General features: G+C 45.7%; 1 protein-coding gene across 2 annotated transcripts in view; it reads left to right on the top strand.

Moving 5' to 3' along the window:
- The window catches only part of PTPRB (protein tyrosine phosphatase receptor type B), a 114,206-nt gene that overhangs the window by 85,764 nt on the left and 12,238 nt on the right, over window positions 1–16,204 (top strand). For both annotated transcript variants that reach the window (XM_046013980.1, XM_046013981.1), the window contains 11 exons: window positions 2,977–3,083; window positions 6,286–6,385; window positions 7,172–7,255; window positions 7,359–7,376; window positions 7,490–7,571; window positions 8,178–8,268; window positions 8,942–9,018; window positions 10,694–10,828; window positions 11,786–11,908; window positions 12,094–12,257; window positions 13,936–14,071. In XM_046013980.1, the coding sequence (XP_045869936.1) occupies window positions 2,977–3,083; window positions 6,286–6,385; window positions 7,172–7,255; window positions 7,359–7,376; window positions 7,490–7,571; window positions 8,178–8,268; window positions 8,942–9,018; window positions 10,694–10,828; window positions 11,786–11,908; window positions 12,094–12,257; window positions 13,936–14,071 (1,117 nt within the window). The remainder of the gene's footprint in view (window positions 1–2,976; window positions 3,084–6,285; window positions 6,386–7,171; window positions 7,256–7,358; window positions 7,377–7,489; window positions 7,572–8,177; window positions 8,269–8,941; window positions 9,019–10,693; window positions 10,829–11,785; window positions 11,909–12,093; window positions 12,258–13,935; window positions 14,072–16,204) is intronic.

Here is a 16,204-nt window from a genome sequence, read left to right on the forward strand (position 1 = left end):
TCTCTTGAGCTCATTTTCCCCAAATGAAGGAAATTGAACCACATGATCTCTGACTTTGTGCTATAGGTTTCTGATTCTGGACCCATATAAAGTTGAAATCATTACTGTCATACATCTGTTTATTAAAGTAATCATATATATATATATATATATATATGTATACACACACATACACAGAGAAGGCATCTGTAAAATATAGGCAGAAATGTTGAAGGACATGAGAGTAAACAAGTGCCATTAAGGTTCAAAAGGCTTCTTGAAGGAGGTAACATTTTAACTGAGCACTAAAAAGTAAGGAAGGATTTGAAAATATGAAGAGAGGGACAAAAGGAGATTCCAGGTGGAGGAAAGAGTGGGAGTCGAAGTGCGGAGGAAGAAATACACAGACTGTTCAGAGAAGAGCAAGTAGTCTAGTTTCAGATTGTAGGGACGGCAGGAGAGGAGGTAGCAGAGAAGACAAGCCCAGGAAGATGGGGGATCTGGAAGACCTAGGACAGGATCCGGAGGGGGGCTAAATGCTGAGATAGGGGAGTGGTGGTGGTGTCCCTTTTTGGAAAGTGGTTAGGAGCAGAGTTCCTATTAATCCCATTAAGTTTAAGGAACTCTGCTAGATCATTATCTCCTTTCTGGAGATACTAAGTCAGTATCTTCTCTACTTGGTCATTATCTCCTTTCTGGGTTCCTAAAGGTCATTATTCATCTGGATCCACATGGTGTTTTGAGTTTTGCACCTAGAATTTCAGAGCAGAACATGTCAAGGTTGTTACATCCAAGCTTTTTAATTTACAAATGAGGAAACAGAGGCATAAAAACTTTAGGGGCCATTCATCTACTCAGGAACAGAGTGCTAGCTGGACCTCAGACCCTCTGCTTCCTAGCGTGCGCCCTTTTTCCCATCCCTCCCACAGAAGTCAGAGCTGTTAAACCAAAACTAAGCTGAGAGGAAATAAGAGTAAGAAATCTGGGTGAGGATTCAGAAAATACAGAGTTTGGTTTTCTTGCACCAGCATTTTTCTCTGATCTTGAGCAAGACACGGAATCTCTCCAAGCTTCAGGTTCCAAATCTCTGAAGTTACATCCTAAGCTCCCTTGTTACAAGGGAGACGTTGGAGATGCTCAAGCGGGACCATGTTCGTAAAAGTCCTTCCACACTTATAAATCATTACACCAATATAAGAAACGCTTTCCAGCAGAGAGACTCATTTCAATTTCCAAAAGTACAATGCATTAGCAGCCCACACCAACTCCTCACCTTCCCACTGAACATAAGCTGACTGCTTCTTACCCTTCAGGGACAGCTCACGATACTTCCACCAACAGCCTGGTATTCCTGGAAGTACATCTTCTAACTGGAAAGTAGCTTTTAGAGATGGAAATTATAGATGTGGCTGATCAATATCATCCTGCTCATTTTATAAGATGGCAGTTGGACGTGGGCGTGAGTTGGAAGGAAGGGTTCGCCCCGGCCTGATACAATTTTGGCATTCTTACAGGTCATGCCCAGAAACTTCTGGGTTAAACAAGTTTAGATTTTTTTTTTTTTAAGGAAAAAGTGACTTCTCTTCACTTTCATAGGATTTAAAATAACACTGGGGAAGTTTCCCCATATAAATCAAGCCTGATAGCCTCAGCAAACCTATGTTTGAAAAGAGAAAGAACTCAAGAGCTGGCCTGAGCCAGTCTTTTTTTTTTTTTTCCTTCTTCTCTGAGGCAGTCTTTCACTTAGTGCAGGAATGCTCTCCTACAGCTTCTGTGAGAGCTGCTTCTCCCTCAGCCTCCGCTTAAATACCTTCAGTGACTGGGAGCCACTACCTAATGCAAAATGACTTTATGTTCCCAAACTACACCTCTCTGTGACCTTTCAGCCTACTGGGCTTCACTCTACCTTCAAGAAGAAAAATAATGAGGTCTGTTTCCTCTTCTGCATGGAAATTCCTTAAATCTGAAGTCAGACCTCATGTTCCACTAAGTCTTTTCTGTCGTCATCCTGTTTAAAAATCACCTCAAATGATCTCAAACTCTTCCTAAGATATGTCCCCAGAAACCGAGGGCAGACCCCCAGACCCAGCAAATATGAGGCCAAGGTTCTCAGACAGGGGAAATAGACTTCATCTAGGCTGAGGTTACACGTTGATCTTTTCGCAGCTGCATCTTGCTGGCATTTTGAATTTCAGGCCAGCTAATCTCCAGGCACCATCCCACATGGACATGTGGATGGCCCCCTCAGCAGCTCTCCTGTCCAGGTGACTGGAAGAGCTCCAAATGTCCGCTGGAGAGTTCTAAATCAACATCTCACTGTCACTCTAAACCCAGCACAGGCCAAGCAGAGCTCTTCTTTTGCTCCTGGTTAGCTCCTGATCTCCATCAGTGATGCCATTATTCTCTCAAGTGGCCTGAGCTCAAATTTTATGCCCATCCTGCATTCCTCCCTTCTCCTCTTCAGGCTGGGCCCCTTCTAGTCCTTCCTGTCAGTACTTGCCCACTGTGGTTCCCTCTGCTGGAACACGAACATGGCTGCCTCCCTCACTTTCCTCTGATTTCTTATTCAGGAGCCTGCCCCTAACCATGCTGAATGGGGCAGTCCCCCATGCCATTCCCATTGCTACCCATTTCTCTTACTCTGCTCTTTTCTTTTTCTGCTACATATTACCATCTGGCATATTAAAGTTATGTAAATGTTATCTGGCTTCTAATACCAGAGAATGTAGCTTCTGGGATGGTAGGGACTTTGCTGTGTCCCTTGCAGTATCCTCTGATCCTAGAACAGGGACCAGCACATAGTAGGTGCTCAGTAAACATTGGATGAACAAATGAATAAATGTATGAATGAACCTGGGTAGATCTGATTCCACAATTCTTGTCCTGCCTAGCACACATATGGACCAGGTGCCCACCCTATGGCTCCTGGAACCAGTTTTCTGGTCAGCTTTACTGTGGTCGGCCACTTGCACTTAAATAAATCGGTTTTCCTTTCAGAATCAGCATTCGGGCTTTTACACAGCTGTTTGATGAGGACCTGAAGGAATTCACAAAGCCGCTCTATTCTGACACATTTTTCTCTTTGCCTATCACCACTGAGTCAGGTAAGGCTAGCCTCCCCATCTACCTGCCTAGTCTCCAACTGCCATGTCACTTACCAGGGCCTCCAGTGGAGAGATCTGGTGATGTGGCTGATGGTGAGGGGAACATGCATTTTTCACTTAGAATTTAATCTTTATGGGATCATGGATGACGTGGAGTTGAGAAATTGCTCCTACTTCTAAAGGAGAATGGGCTGAGTGGCCATTAATCTTGAAAAGAAGATAGAAGTATCAGATTTTTTTAATTAAAAATGAAGTTTTTAAAAATAATGGGTGAAAAACATTCAAATTGGGAGCTTGCACAGGCCAAAATGTAAATACAAAAGTCTTTCAGTCATAGGTGGGAATGTATGAATGCACAAACATAGAAATGCATGGAACAAAAAAACTAGAAGAAAAAACACGGAAATATTCACAATGAGGGGGGCCTGGCCGGCTCAGCCGATGGAGCGAACGACTCTTGATCTCAGGGTCCTGAGCTCAACCCACACTGGGTGTAGAGCCTACTCGAAAAAGGTATTAACAATGACTATCTCCAAGTAGTGGGATTATAGGTGATACTTTTTTCTTTGTGCTTATTATATGTTGCTTTTACACCATAAAAAAACGTTAACTTAAAAGCCTTTACATAAATTTACAAAAGAAACTTCTCTAGCCTGAGGAATTGCAGTAGCTAATATATACTACATGAAATAGTTTATCCAGTGAAGACATGAAATACTTTATCCGATCTTCACCCTAACCTTCTGAGGTAGAGACTATCACCATCCCCCACCATCCCCCATTTGAAAGGTGAAGACCTGGGACACCAAGAGGTTTAAGTAACTTGCCCAGGAGAGTAGAGCTGAAATTCTGGCATTTTCTGCTGGAACTCTTAACCTCCGTACAGCATTGCCTCAGAATACTCCCTTCACGCTGAGGATAGCATAACGTCATGTGTCAAGCACAACGTTCCTTGACCGGCATCAGTCCCAGCCTTTCCCTAGAGCCAGGGTTCTACAATGCTTGGTCTCGGGAAGTTCTTCTTCGTAACTAAAACAGTCTCTCATGCTACATGACAAAAGATGACTCAGCCTCACAAACACTCCCATCTATTTATGCCAAATATAGGGATAATCTCCCACTTTTCAAACCAAAAAGGGATCAGAACACAGTTAAGAGGATTTAGATGTGGTGGCTTATAATTTGTTAAGCAGGGGCATTGTAAACACAATTCTTTCCTATTTTGAAAACAACAAAAATTGCTTGCAGTTCAGCAAAGGCAGGTAGTAAATATATATCCAAAAAAGAATATTAACCAGGTTAAAAGAAAAATGACTGTGGTGATTTAATAAGGCTTGAAAAGCAACACTGAATAAACAAATCCAAGGGCTTAAAGTGCAAGTTCAACAATGGGCTACTCCATAGACCTAAATGTAAGAACTAAGCAATACAACTTTTTTAAAAAATATTTTATTTATTTATTTGACAGAGAGAGAGGTCACAAGTAGGCAGAGAGGCAGGCAGAGAGAGAGGGAGAAGCAGGCTCCCCACTGAGCAGAGAGCCTGATGCGGGGCTCGATCCCAGGACCCTGAGATCATGACCTGAGCCGAAGGCAGAGAATCAAACCACTGAGCCACCCAGGCGCCCCTAAACTATACAACTTTTAAAAGAAAACGTAGGAGGGAAACTCTGTGACCTTGGATTTGGAAATGATGTTCTCGATATGACAGCAATAGCACAAGCAACAGAAAGGGAGAAAAGCCAGACAAATGGGACTTGATCAAAATTTGTGCTTCAAAGGAGACCATGGGGGAACTATTTGCAAATTAATATCTGGTAAGGGTTGTGTGTCCCCCATATGTAAAGAACTGTTACTTTACAGCTCAGTAATGCAAAGTCAAGTAACAAAGGATATGAGTAGACGTTTCACTGGAGAAGATACACACATGGCCAATAAGCACATGACAGGACGCTGAACATCATTAGTCATTAGGGGAAATGAAGATGGAACCCACAGTAAGACACCACTTCACACCCCCTTGAATAGCTGTGATCAAAAGACAATGACCAGTGTTAGCGAGGATATGGAGACATTGGAGCCCTCCTACATTGCTTGTGAGAATGTAAAATGGCTTAGTTGCTTGGGAAAACATTTCTGCAGTTCCTCAAAATGTTAAACCTAGAGTTACCATCTATCTAAATCAGCAACTCCACGCCTAATTTTATACCTAAGAGAAATGAAAACATGTGCCCACACAGAAACTTCCACACAGACGTTCTTAGCCTCATTGTTCATAATAACCCCAAATGGAGATAACCCAAATGTCCATCAGTGGATGAATGGACAAACAGTATGTGATCTATTCCATACAAGGAGCTATTTATTATTCGCCTATAAAAAAGAATTGAAATACTGAGACATGCTACAACATGGATGAACTTTATAAACATTATGCTGAGTGAAAGAAGCCAGAGACAAAAGACCACGTATTTCTGATTCAATTTATACAAAAGGTCCAGAATAGGCAAATCTGTGAAGACTAAGTAGATTCATGGTTGCCAGGGGCTGGGAAAGAATGGAGAAGGACAGCTAAGAGGTACGGGGTTTCTTTTGAGGGGTGGTGACAATATTACAAAATTGAATGGGGTTGTGTTTGTAAAACAAATCACCAAATTATACAATTTAAATGGGTGAATTGAATGGTACGTGAATTATATTTCAATAAAGCTGTTTTAAAAATAAGCTACTCTTACTTATTTACAAACTCTAAGAGGTAGTGTCATACTAGATAATAAAATGAAATTTCCTTAAAATAGCTCTTCGTCACTCAGCTCTCCGTCACTCACTGGACTTGCCTAAGTCCCTGATGCTATTATACGTGTTTCATTCAAGTGAAATACCATTTTGATTTCGGTGGCAAGATCTGCTGGCCTTTGTCTCAAGCACCCTAAACCTTACCTAAAAGCCCCAGTGAGCATAAACTCCCTTTATAGGCAGAACGCCATTAACTTCAAAAGTGTAAGGACGGACCTGTGGTTACAGCGTCCCCTCTTCCTGGCTGCGTGCCCCTACCAGCAGAGAGTAAAGATCTCAGCGTGGGCGTCGTTCAGATTTTTCTGTAATAACGTTCCTAGGGAGATAAGGTTTCAACAGTTTTCTTCCTGGTGCTTTAGCACTGATTTTCCTGCCTGGGTTTGCTATTTTCTTCTGGATTCTTGTAGAGCCTTTATTTGGAGTTATCGAAGGTGTGAGTGCTGGTCTGTTCTTAATTGGCATGCTGGTGGCCGTGGTTGCCTTATTCATCTGCAGACAGAAAGCCAGGTGAGTACAAAGATTCCTATACCGATTGGGCTCCCAACTTCGAAGACGCAGTTGAAAATGCCCTTGTCTGAAAATTAAGAAGGGAAGGCAATTTCATTTCTCCAGGTTAAATCACCTTTGTTTCAAGAGAAACAAGTCAGACCCTCCAACCATGACTGGCTTTTTTCAGCCTCGCTAACATTCACCATTGATGAATTTTGCCCTCACCAAATGACTGAGGGGGGCCATCTGTAGCTTCATTTGAATGTGAAATAATTCCTTTTGCTCAAGAAGACGGAGATGTCTGTGAATTGTGCACCCAAGTGCTTTTCTGAAAAATGCTGAGAAGTATGGTTGACATCACCATCTCATGGTCATGTTTGCCATGCTAATTTAAGAAGGGACCAAAAAGAACCAAATAGCATGTGGCCCCAAAGCCACGCCCCCTCCTCTTAGGGAATTTATTTGGCACATTGTCCTCCCTCTCGCAGTCATGTCTTGCATCTAAGGTTTACCAGGGGTTTTTTTAAGGAAAGTTTTATTGAGAGTGTGGGAAGTGATTATGACCTGTAGCCAAAAACCAGAAGACAAATCTCCAGCTATTGCAGAGATCCGTTTCTGAGTGGGAAAGATCTATTTCTTCTTTATGTTCTTCCTCCCCTCAGAGAGACGTTGGCTGAGTGTAAATCTACATGAATACTGAAAAATCCATATTTGCACAGACACGCACAGCCTCACCATAAATGGAAAAATTTGTTTAAGTCAGGTTTCGTAATCAGAATATAAATCCTCTCCCTTATGTCGCAGCCATGGTCGAGAAAGGCCCTCCGCCCGCCTGAGCATTCGCCGGGATCGACCATTATCTGTCCACTTGAACCTGGGCCAGAAAGGGTGAGCACCACGTTTTCCTTCACATAAATGTATTGAAAGATGAGCTGATTGTCTTATGTGAGATTTGCTAACGATATCTTTCTTCTTTTGGCATCCTTCACAGTAACCGGAAAACATCTTGGTAAGATCGAGAACTTGTTACTGTATTATCTGCTTTTGAAATACAACTCGGACTGGGTATGGCAGTGTCCCTTTTCATCAGTAATTTTTTTTCTATTATATTTTTAACTATAGCCCAATAAAAATAAATCAGTTCGAAGGGCACTTCATGAAGCTGCAGGCTGATTCCAACTACCTTCTGTCCAAGGAGTACGAGGTACGACTCAGACTCAGGGATGCCTTAGCTGTTCTAGGCTCTAGCAGAACTTCCCTCCCAACCTCTCCTGTGGAGGCACAGGCTGATCCGGCTCAGGAGTTCAGATGACGTGTAGGATCTCAGCTGAGTGCTCTTTTATGTCTGAATCCGTTCCCTGTGGGATATGCCACCTCGTCTCAGAGGCCAGTCTGCTCTCCAGAATAGCAAAGCCAGGAAAGTACCACTTGGATAAGATGTTAAGAAAGAATGAAAAAACCTTGAATGTAAACCTAATTCTATCAGTTATTTAACCTGGCATTTGGCTTGATTGGGAGACAAGGTGGTGTGGTGACAAGAGTCCACGCTTTGGATTCGACTCCCAGCTTTGAAACCTGTGTGACCTGGGGCAAGTGAGTTATCCGGTCTAGCCTCATCTGTAGAATGGAGGGGAGAATACCTCCTCTGAGGCTGTTGGGGGGATCAGAGCGAATGCACGTCCAATATGAGGCATTCCGTAAGCAGTCGCTACTGGGACCTATTCTTAGATTGTTATGTATCTCAAGGACTGTATGATTGCCTTATTTTATTTCATATTCTCCATTTGCAAACTTCTTTTGGACCTAATAGGACTTGAAAGACGTGGGTCGAAACCAACCATGTGACATTGCGCTCTTGCCGGAGAACAGAGGGAAAAACCGATACAACAATATATTGCCCTGTGAGTTTTTGTGTTGAAATTTGTAATACTGTCTTCCTCCAGCCATTTCTTCTCTTTCCCAGAAATAAAGTGGGGCGAAAGAAATGTGATATAGCTGGACATGGAAGAGCTGAGGCTCTGAACGCCTTTTAAAAGGAAAGTTATCGCTCTTCCCTTCCGTGGGGTAACAACCAGCTTGAATTCTGGTTTGGAGACGCCTCTCATGCTGTTGACAGTTATCATGTGGTCTAACTTCTCCTCAGAGGCTTAGGGGCTGTCACAGGGTTAATAGCCAAAGCCAATGTGGATTTCTTTATAAAGTCCCCAGTTAGGGATTATTGTATATTTTTACTCTCCTGACCTGATCAGGCAAAGCAATGGAAGATAGTTGTTCTGGATTGTTCATTCAGGCTACAAAAGGGAGCTGGCGGCTCCATTGGGCAAATGGTATAGCGCTATGAAGGAAAGCACGGAGGGGGCCTCAAAGAGCATTTGGCTTCTTTATTTGCCCAGTGTGACCTGGCAAGCCAGTTATCCTATCTGAACCTCATCTGCAAAATGGAGAGGAGACTCCATTGCAAAATGGGGCATTTTGGGGGTCAGGGCTAATGCATGTCAAATACCAAGCATTCCATCAATAGGAAAATCCTCCCAGGACCCAGTGACAAATGTCGCTCAATCAACTTCCTTCCAGATGATGCCTCTCGAGTGAAGCTGTCCAATGTCGATGATGACCCATGCTCAGACTACATCAACGCCAGCTACATCCCTGTAAGTGAACCATTAACCCACAGCCTGGGGTAAAGCTTTGACGGGTGGCGAGCCTAAAGACACCTTTCCTCCCACGTGCTCCCACTGTTTCAGGTCTGGAAACATACTGATTTTAGAAAACCATGTCTGATTGCCATAAAACCCAGGATGTGCAATTCCATCCCCGCCAGGGCCCATTTTCACAATGGCTGTAGTGAGATAGGATTGAGCCCAGTAAGCACTGGGCTCAGTGCTTTCACTGAGGCACAGTGAAAGGTGGTTTTTTCTCTCTGCAGCCCATAGCTAAGATTAGAGCTCCCTAAGGAAGCTCCATTGCTCACGCTGCCTAGCGAGCCAAACTGATTCGATGTTATTTGGAATTTTTGAAAACCAAAGACACAACTCAAAGGCGGTGTCAAACCTTTGGGCTCAGATTCTGGGCTAGATCCTGCCAGCTTCCTACAGCATGCTACAGTGGAGAAGGCTTTAAGGCCAGAGAGCTCCAGCTCTGAATGCCTTCCCTGACCCTTGCTGACTCTGTGACCTTGGGCAAGTTTTGTCACCTCTTGGGGCCTCTATTTTCTTATCCAAAAAATGAGGATGATATTTACCTCAAATAATCATTCATTCACTCAGTGAACGCTATCTAGTTAAATAATAACTAGACAGTCAGAGATGCCTCAGCAGGGGCGGGGCATCAGGAAAGGACTAGGAGACGCCAAGGGAAACAGGCCGGAGAGCGGTCTTCTCCAGCACTCACACACATCTGCACCACGTGGGATCTTGTTCAAATGCAGATTCCGATTCCGCGGAGCTGGGGAGGACCGGGATTCTGCCTTCCTCACAAGCTCCCAGGTCATTGTGGTGCTGCTGGTCTGAGGACTAAGAGCAAGAGCAAGAGGGTAGGGCTGCTAGGGGACTTTCTGGGAGGAGACCCGCAGCGTCCAGCAGGGCGGAGAATAAAGGAAGGCTCAGCAGAGAAGGCACTGTGCTAAGATGTGGAGGATAAAGACGGCCTGGCCAGATGAGATGCAAGGTTTGGGTGGGCGGACGTGGGGGTGGCAGAGGTGACACATGCAGGGGCCCTGAGGAGAGGCAAGGAGAGAAGGAACTTCAGCTCAGAGCTGCGAGTCATTCTGTCTTGCCGGGGTGCAGAAGAAGTGGGCGAAAATAGCCGACTCCTAGAGTTGTGGTTCAGAGTGAGTAAGATCTGTGAAAGTCCTGACCCACGGCATGTTATGGGCAGATGCTCGATAACCCGTGGTTTCCCTTCCCTGAAGTTTCCTTTGCACCACGTCTCTTACCAGCACTCTAATGTCCATTATCCAAAATGACAAAAACTCTTCTGCGTTGAATAAGGGAAGAGCCTGAGGAAGTCAGTCCCTCAGCGTCTACACACACACACACACACACACACACACACACACCCAGCAAGAGTGAAGCATTCTCTAGATTATTGCCGTGTCCCCCACCGCCATTTAGAATAGACCCAGCCTAGTAAGTGGGAAGTTGGTTCTTAACAATAGTGCAGTGTTCCGGCCTTTGTCCTTCCCGCTCCCAAGCCTTGGCACTTGGGTTAGCCAGTCGCAGATCTGGCAAAGACCTATATATCATCTAATCTACGGAGATAACCCTCTGTTTATAGTTCTGACGAGGCCCATTGTTTCTGGCTCTCCATCTTGTAAACTCATCACAGGGCAACAACTTCAGAAGAGAGTACATTGCCACTCAGGGACCTCTTCCTGGCACCAAGGATGACTTCTGGAAGATGGCATGGGAACAGAATGTTCACAACATCGTCATGGTGACCCAGTGTGTGGAGAAGGGCCGAGTGAGTAAACGGTCTTCCCGCCTTCCGAAGCTTTCCTAGTGCCACCACCAGGGTGGAATCCTGCCCCACCATCCGAAGCTCAAGCCCACAGAAAAGCCAAGGAGGGTCATGTGGGAAGGTCACTCGTGAATTAAGCCACTCGGTTATGAGAGGCTTACGTGGGTGATGCCCACTGCTGATTCAGGGTCTGAAGTTTCAGTCAGACTGGGATCCTCAAAAGTGCTCATGATACGGGAAGACTAAGTCGCCCTTGTCTGTTCCATCCTTTGGTGTATGGCTTCCAGAGGCACTGGTCCTGCCCCTACTTGTAGGAAAGAAGCCGACCCTAGGCTGTGTCTGCAGACCCGAAGTGAAATAGTTCTCTGGACAAATCAAGCAAACCTTGTCTACTGCACTCACAACCCTATACCTCGTCTGGTTATTTGGAGGATTAAAAAAGCGATGATATATAAAATGCCCAGTATCTGTGGTCATAATGCTCTCTCCTGGCTTCCTACATGTAAGTTGGAGCCCAGCTAAATGTTCTGACATTTCAGAGATCCCGTGGCATGTGGCCCTCGGTCCAGGTTAGGACAGTGATGTTAAATATAAACCAAAGGGGGCCGGGAAGACTTGGCCTTCCTCTGCCCAGCTAGACCTTTTTTCAGAAAGAACCACCGGAACATACGGGTTAGGAGAGGCGGGACTGAGATGCTGAGGAATCAACAAAAAGCTCAGGCGTTGGAACTCTGCGCCCCAGAGAGGGAGGTGAACCCAGAGGTCGGGGCTCGGTTCTCCCTCGCAGCAGCCGGCTCGCTGGGCGCGGACCCCGAGCACGCTGAGGCGGAGCCCGGGGCTGATGCTGTAGCAGGTGACCCCAGATTCCAGGTCGCGAAGACGTTTCAAGGAGGAAACGTCCAGGTTCATGGGGGACTCACGTGTCCGGACTCACGACTTTTCCTCTCTGCCGTCCTCTAGGTGAAGTGTGACCATTACTGGCCAGCAGACCAGGACTCCCTCTACTACGGGGACCTCATCCTGCAGATGCTCTCGGAGTCGGTGCTACCTGAGTGGACCATCCGGGAATTTAGGATATGCAGCGTATGTTTGTCTGTTTGAGGTCGCTGAACGCCCAGCTTGGAGGGCGGCAGGACACCTCTGACTCCCCCTACTAATTGCCTCCTGCCCCGTAGTTTCAGCTCCTCGGAACTGCTGCCTGGTCCCTGCGGTCCGACCGGACGGTTGGCCTCGGCTCCTTCCCCTGATCCTTGTCTCTGCTCTTACAGGAGGAACAGCTCGACGCGCACAGACTCATCCGCCACTTTCACTACACGGTGTGGCCAGACCACGGGGTCCCAGAGACCACCCAGTCCTTGATCCAGTTTGTGAGAACCGTCAGGGACTACATCAGCAGGAGCCCCGGAGCCGGGCCCACCGTCGTGCACTGCAGGTACTGGACAAGGAGGAGCCAGGCACAGGGGCGGGCTGGAGGGTGTGTCGGCGCCAACCAGCCTGCCTGGAGATACTATTAGGCCCTCTTCTCTCTTCTTCTTTGCTTTTTTCACCTTCCACACCTTTCTCACCCTCACTCTCCAGCCCTCTTTCTCTCCCCTTGCTCTTTTTGTTACTGTACAAAATGCAAAGTCCCTACGTGCATGACTCCCCATGCAAGTTCCCAGAAACCACGCTCGGACTCTCTGAGAACCTGCCTGTTCTCGTCTCTTGCCGTTCTTACTCCTTGGAGTGCCCTAAGCTTTCTCTTCCACCCAAATGAGCCGTAAGCATCCTTCCGGATCTGTGCTCAAGACCTCCCTTCTGGTCTTGAGGCACTCGCCATCTGTAGCCCCCAGTTTTGCTCTTAAATTTCCCTTCTCTCTTGACTTCTCTTTGCTTTAGACTGCATGTCCATAAAATCAGCCTAACAAGCAATCCCTCTCTCTTCCTCTCCGGGGAGCCTGGTGTTTAGCTAATTAACGTTTGCAGCAACACTTTGATAGCCCTAGCTGAATGGCACTCAGAAATAAAGAGCACGGAGTTGCTCCGGTAAGAGAAATGTCAGATGCCCTCATTTTCTCCCAATCAGCCCAGCACCCTAGGAGCCTGGCTTTTATGTGTCACTGGAACCCTGATGCTTTTAATGGGAATGTGAGGCACGTGAGAGGGCTTTCTGAGGAGTGGCCGGCGTTTCTGCTCATACCCCTGGAGAACTGTTCTCCTTTACCTTGTACGTCTGTGCATCACAAATCCCCAGGCTATACAGTCCCCTTGGGAGGCAATTCAGCCATCCCTGAGGATGCTGAAGGTGTTCACACCCTAGGATCCAAGAGTTCTGCTTCTAGACCTCCACCCTAGAGAAATCCCCACACTTGTACACAAGGAGGCTCAGCGCAACACAGTCTTTCTAAGAGAGTAACTAAAAATGATCTCATTATTGGGGCACCGGGGTGGCTTGATCTGCTGAGTGTCGACCCTTGGTTTCCACTGGGGTCAAGATCTCGGGGCATGAGATCGAACCCTGTATCGTCTCCGTGCTTAGCTTGGGGCCTGCTTGGGATTCGCTCTCTCCCTCTCCCTCTGCCTTTCCTCCTGCTCCCTCTCTGTCTCAAGTAAGTAAATCTTTTTTAAGAATCATCTTGTCTATCAGTAGAGACTAGATCAGCCGGGGATGGACTGGCAGCCGCATGTGAACTCTAAAGAAGCTAAAAGAAAGTGGATCTGCCTGTAACAACAGGGATAGAGCTCAATCACTACACTGAGTAAAAAAAAAAGTCAGCAAAAGGAGATATAAAATATGCGACCATTTCAGTCAATCTTTGAACCCCGTAAAATGAACATATTGTTTATGGCTTTACATGTAAGCAGGAACAGTATACAACACGCGTGGAAATGACACACGCTAGAGGCACAGCAGCACTTATCCCTGGTGGCGTGGGGGAGGTGGAGGAAGGAAGGAGAAAGAGATGAAACCTGGGGCTTTTCTTTGAGAGAGCTCATTGAGAGAAAGAAGGATTCCTATATTATCCCGTAATTTGGGAGGGAAAAGAAAGACAATCCTGGAGTCTCAGGATGCGGTCCTGAAATGCCAGTTTAATGGAAAAGTCTCAGTCTTCCTTTGTTCTCTCTTCTAGTGCCGGTGTGGGTAGGACTGGAACCTTCATTGCGTTGGACCGAATCCTCCAGCAATTGGACTCCAAAGACTCCGTGGACATTTACGGAGCTGTGAACGACCTAAGACTTCACAGGGTTCACATGGTCCAGACTGAGGTAAGAGTTACAGGCTGAAGGACACCAGCCACCCTCCCTGTCTTTCTCCAAAAATGTCCCAAGCTTTCGTCTGACAAGGGTAAACAACTATGACTCATGAGGAAGAGAAAGAGAACTGAATATAGGCATTCTGTAGGACCTGTTATTTTAAAACAGATTTCAGTGACCTTGAGGTACCTGGTGTACCCTTCCCTCTACTGAGCTGGTTGCCCATCTTCTTTAGGTGGGTAGAAGACAAGATGGATAATTTTTAAATCAATGTGTGATACGTGGAGGAAGGGCCAGGCCAGTCCATCTTAAAGATCATTTTAAGACAGGCTGGTGTGGGGCGCCTGAGTGGCTCAGTTGGTTAAGCACTGCCTTCGGCTCAGGTCATGATCCTGGGGTCCTGGAATCGAGCCCCATGTTGGGCTCCCTGCTCAGTGGGAAGCCTGTTTCTCCCTCTCCCTCTGCTGCCCTGCCTGCTTGTGCTCTCTCGTTCTCCCTGTCAAATAAATAAATGACATCTTAAAAAAAAAAAAAAAAAGACAGGCTGGTGTGTGAGCACACTACAGCGTACCTACCTGCACACCCATCTCTGGAGACCGCAGGCAAGTGCACACTGGTCCCAAAGGATAACTGCTTCATTGGTCCTTTGACATTTGCAGGGCATTTTTAAACATGTTATTTCATTAAATTCATAAAAACCAAAGAAGAGAGGTAGCATTTTCCATTTCGAGGCTACAGAACTGAGGCACAGAGGCTAAAGACCTTTGCACAGCTCTGAAGTGGCCAAGCTGGGCCTTGAACCTGTTTGAGAGAATCCCAAGCCCTTAGCCCCAAAGCCTTAGGGTCAGGTCTATGCCTCCACATGGCCAAGCCTGTTGCTCTCCCACATAGTTGCCTTACAAGACTCAAGGTCTCTTAGCCTTGTGTTTGCCAAGTAACTCTAGAAAGTCCTCTATGCATTGGAAAAAAAAAAAATCCCATGATCAAAAAGGTGAACAACCCTACGGAAAAACCCGTATCCTCTTACTGTTGCAGTACGCAGGAAAACTGGGGAGGTGGTGTGTTCCACAAAACAGGGACATCTGGCAGCAAAGGCTCCCCGTGAGCTTTGCTGAACCCACTATTCCCCAAACGACCTTGACCACTGGATTCTTTTCTTGTGCAGCACATATTAATATCCTGCCGATCTCATATTCTCTAACACGTTTGGAAAAAATACTGGCATCATGGCTTCCTGTAGGCAGTGGCCGCACCTTGGGACCCTCCGTCACCACCATTGTCCTGGGCTGGGAGTACTTTCCTTATAAACATGACTGCACTATACTTTTCATATTTTACTATGGAAATTTTTTAATACATAAAACTAGGGAAAGCAGTGTAGTGAATTTCCATACACCTAAACACCAGTTCCTACAACTATCAGTATTCTGTGTGGTTTTTTTTTTTCATCCAAATCCCATATACACTATTCCCCTACCTCATGACCTTATTGGAAAATTTTAAAGCAAATCCTCCTTATCAAACCATTTAATCCTTCAATGCTATGTGTGCAGAAATTTTACAGATAAGGACTCTTTAATGATTGTGACCAGAATACCATTGTCACACCTAACAGTTTTAACCATAATCCCTTAATATCATCTCACATCCAGGCAGTGTTTAAATATCCCTAATTATTTCAAAATTACTTTTTACACTTAATTTCCATAGAATCGAAACAAAGTCCACGCACTGCATTGGGTCGAAGTCTCTTTTAAACGTCTTTGAAATCTGCAGACACCCTCCCCTGTTTTCCAACCTAGTTATTTGTTAAAGACCCCAACTCATTTGTTCCAAGGATTTTCCTACATCCTGGATTTGACTGCTCTTTCATGGCATTAATATCTTCCTCTATTCCCTGCGATTTTTGTCAGTAGGTCATTAGATCTAGAGGTTCCCTTAAACTCAGGTTTCTTTACAGTGCTAAGTACTTCCTGTTGCATCACGTCGGGGGAGCACTTCCTGTCTGTGTCTCTTACGCTGATGAAATTGACAATGACCATCCACTGTAAATTTCCCATTAGCCATTCCCTTAAACAGCTTCCACAGCTGTTGACCCGAAGACAGCTGTCTAGCTCTGTCATTTCATATGGGGATGCAGAGTTA

The sequence above is a fragment of the Meles meles genome, chromosome 7, assembly GCF_922984935.1.
Source record: "Meles meles chromosome 7, mMelMel3.1 paternal haplotype, whole genome shotgun sequence".
NCBI lineage: Eukaryota > Metazoa > Chordata > Mammalia > Carnivora > Mustelidae > Meles > Meles meles.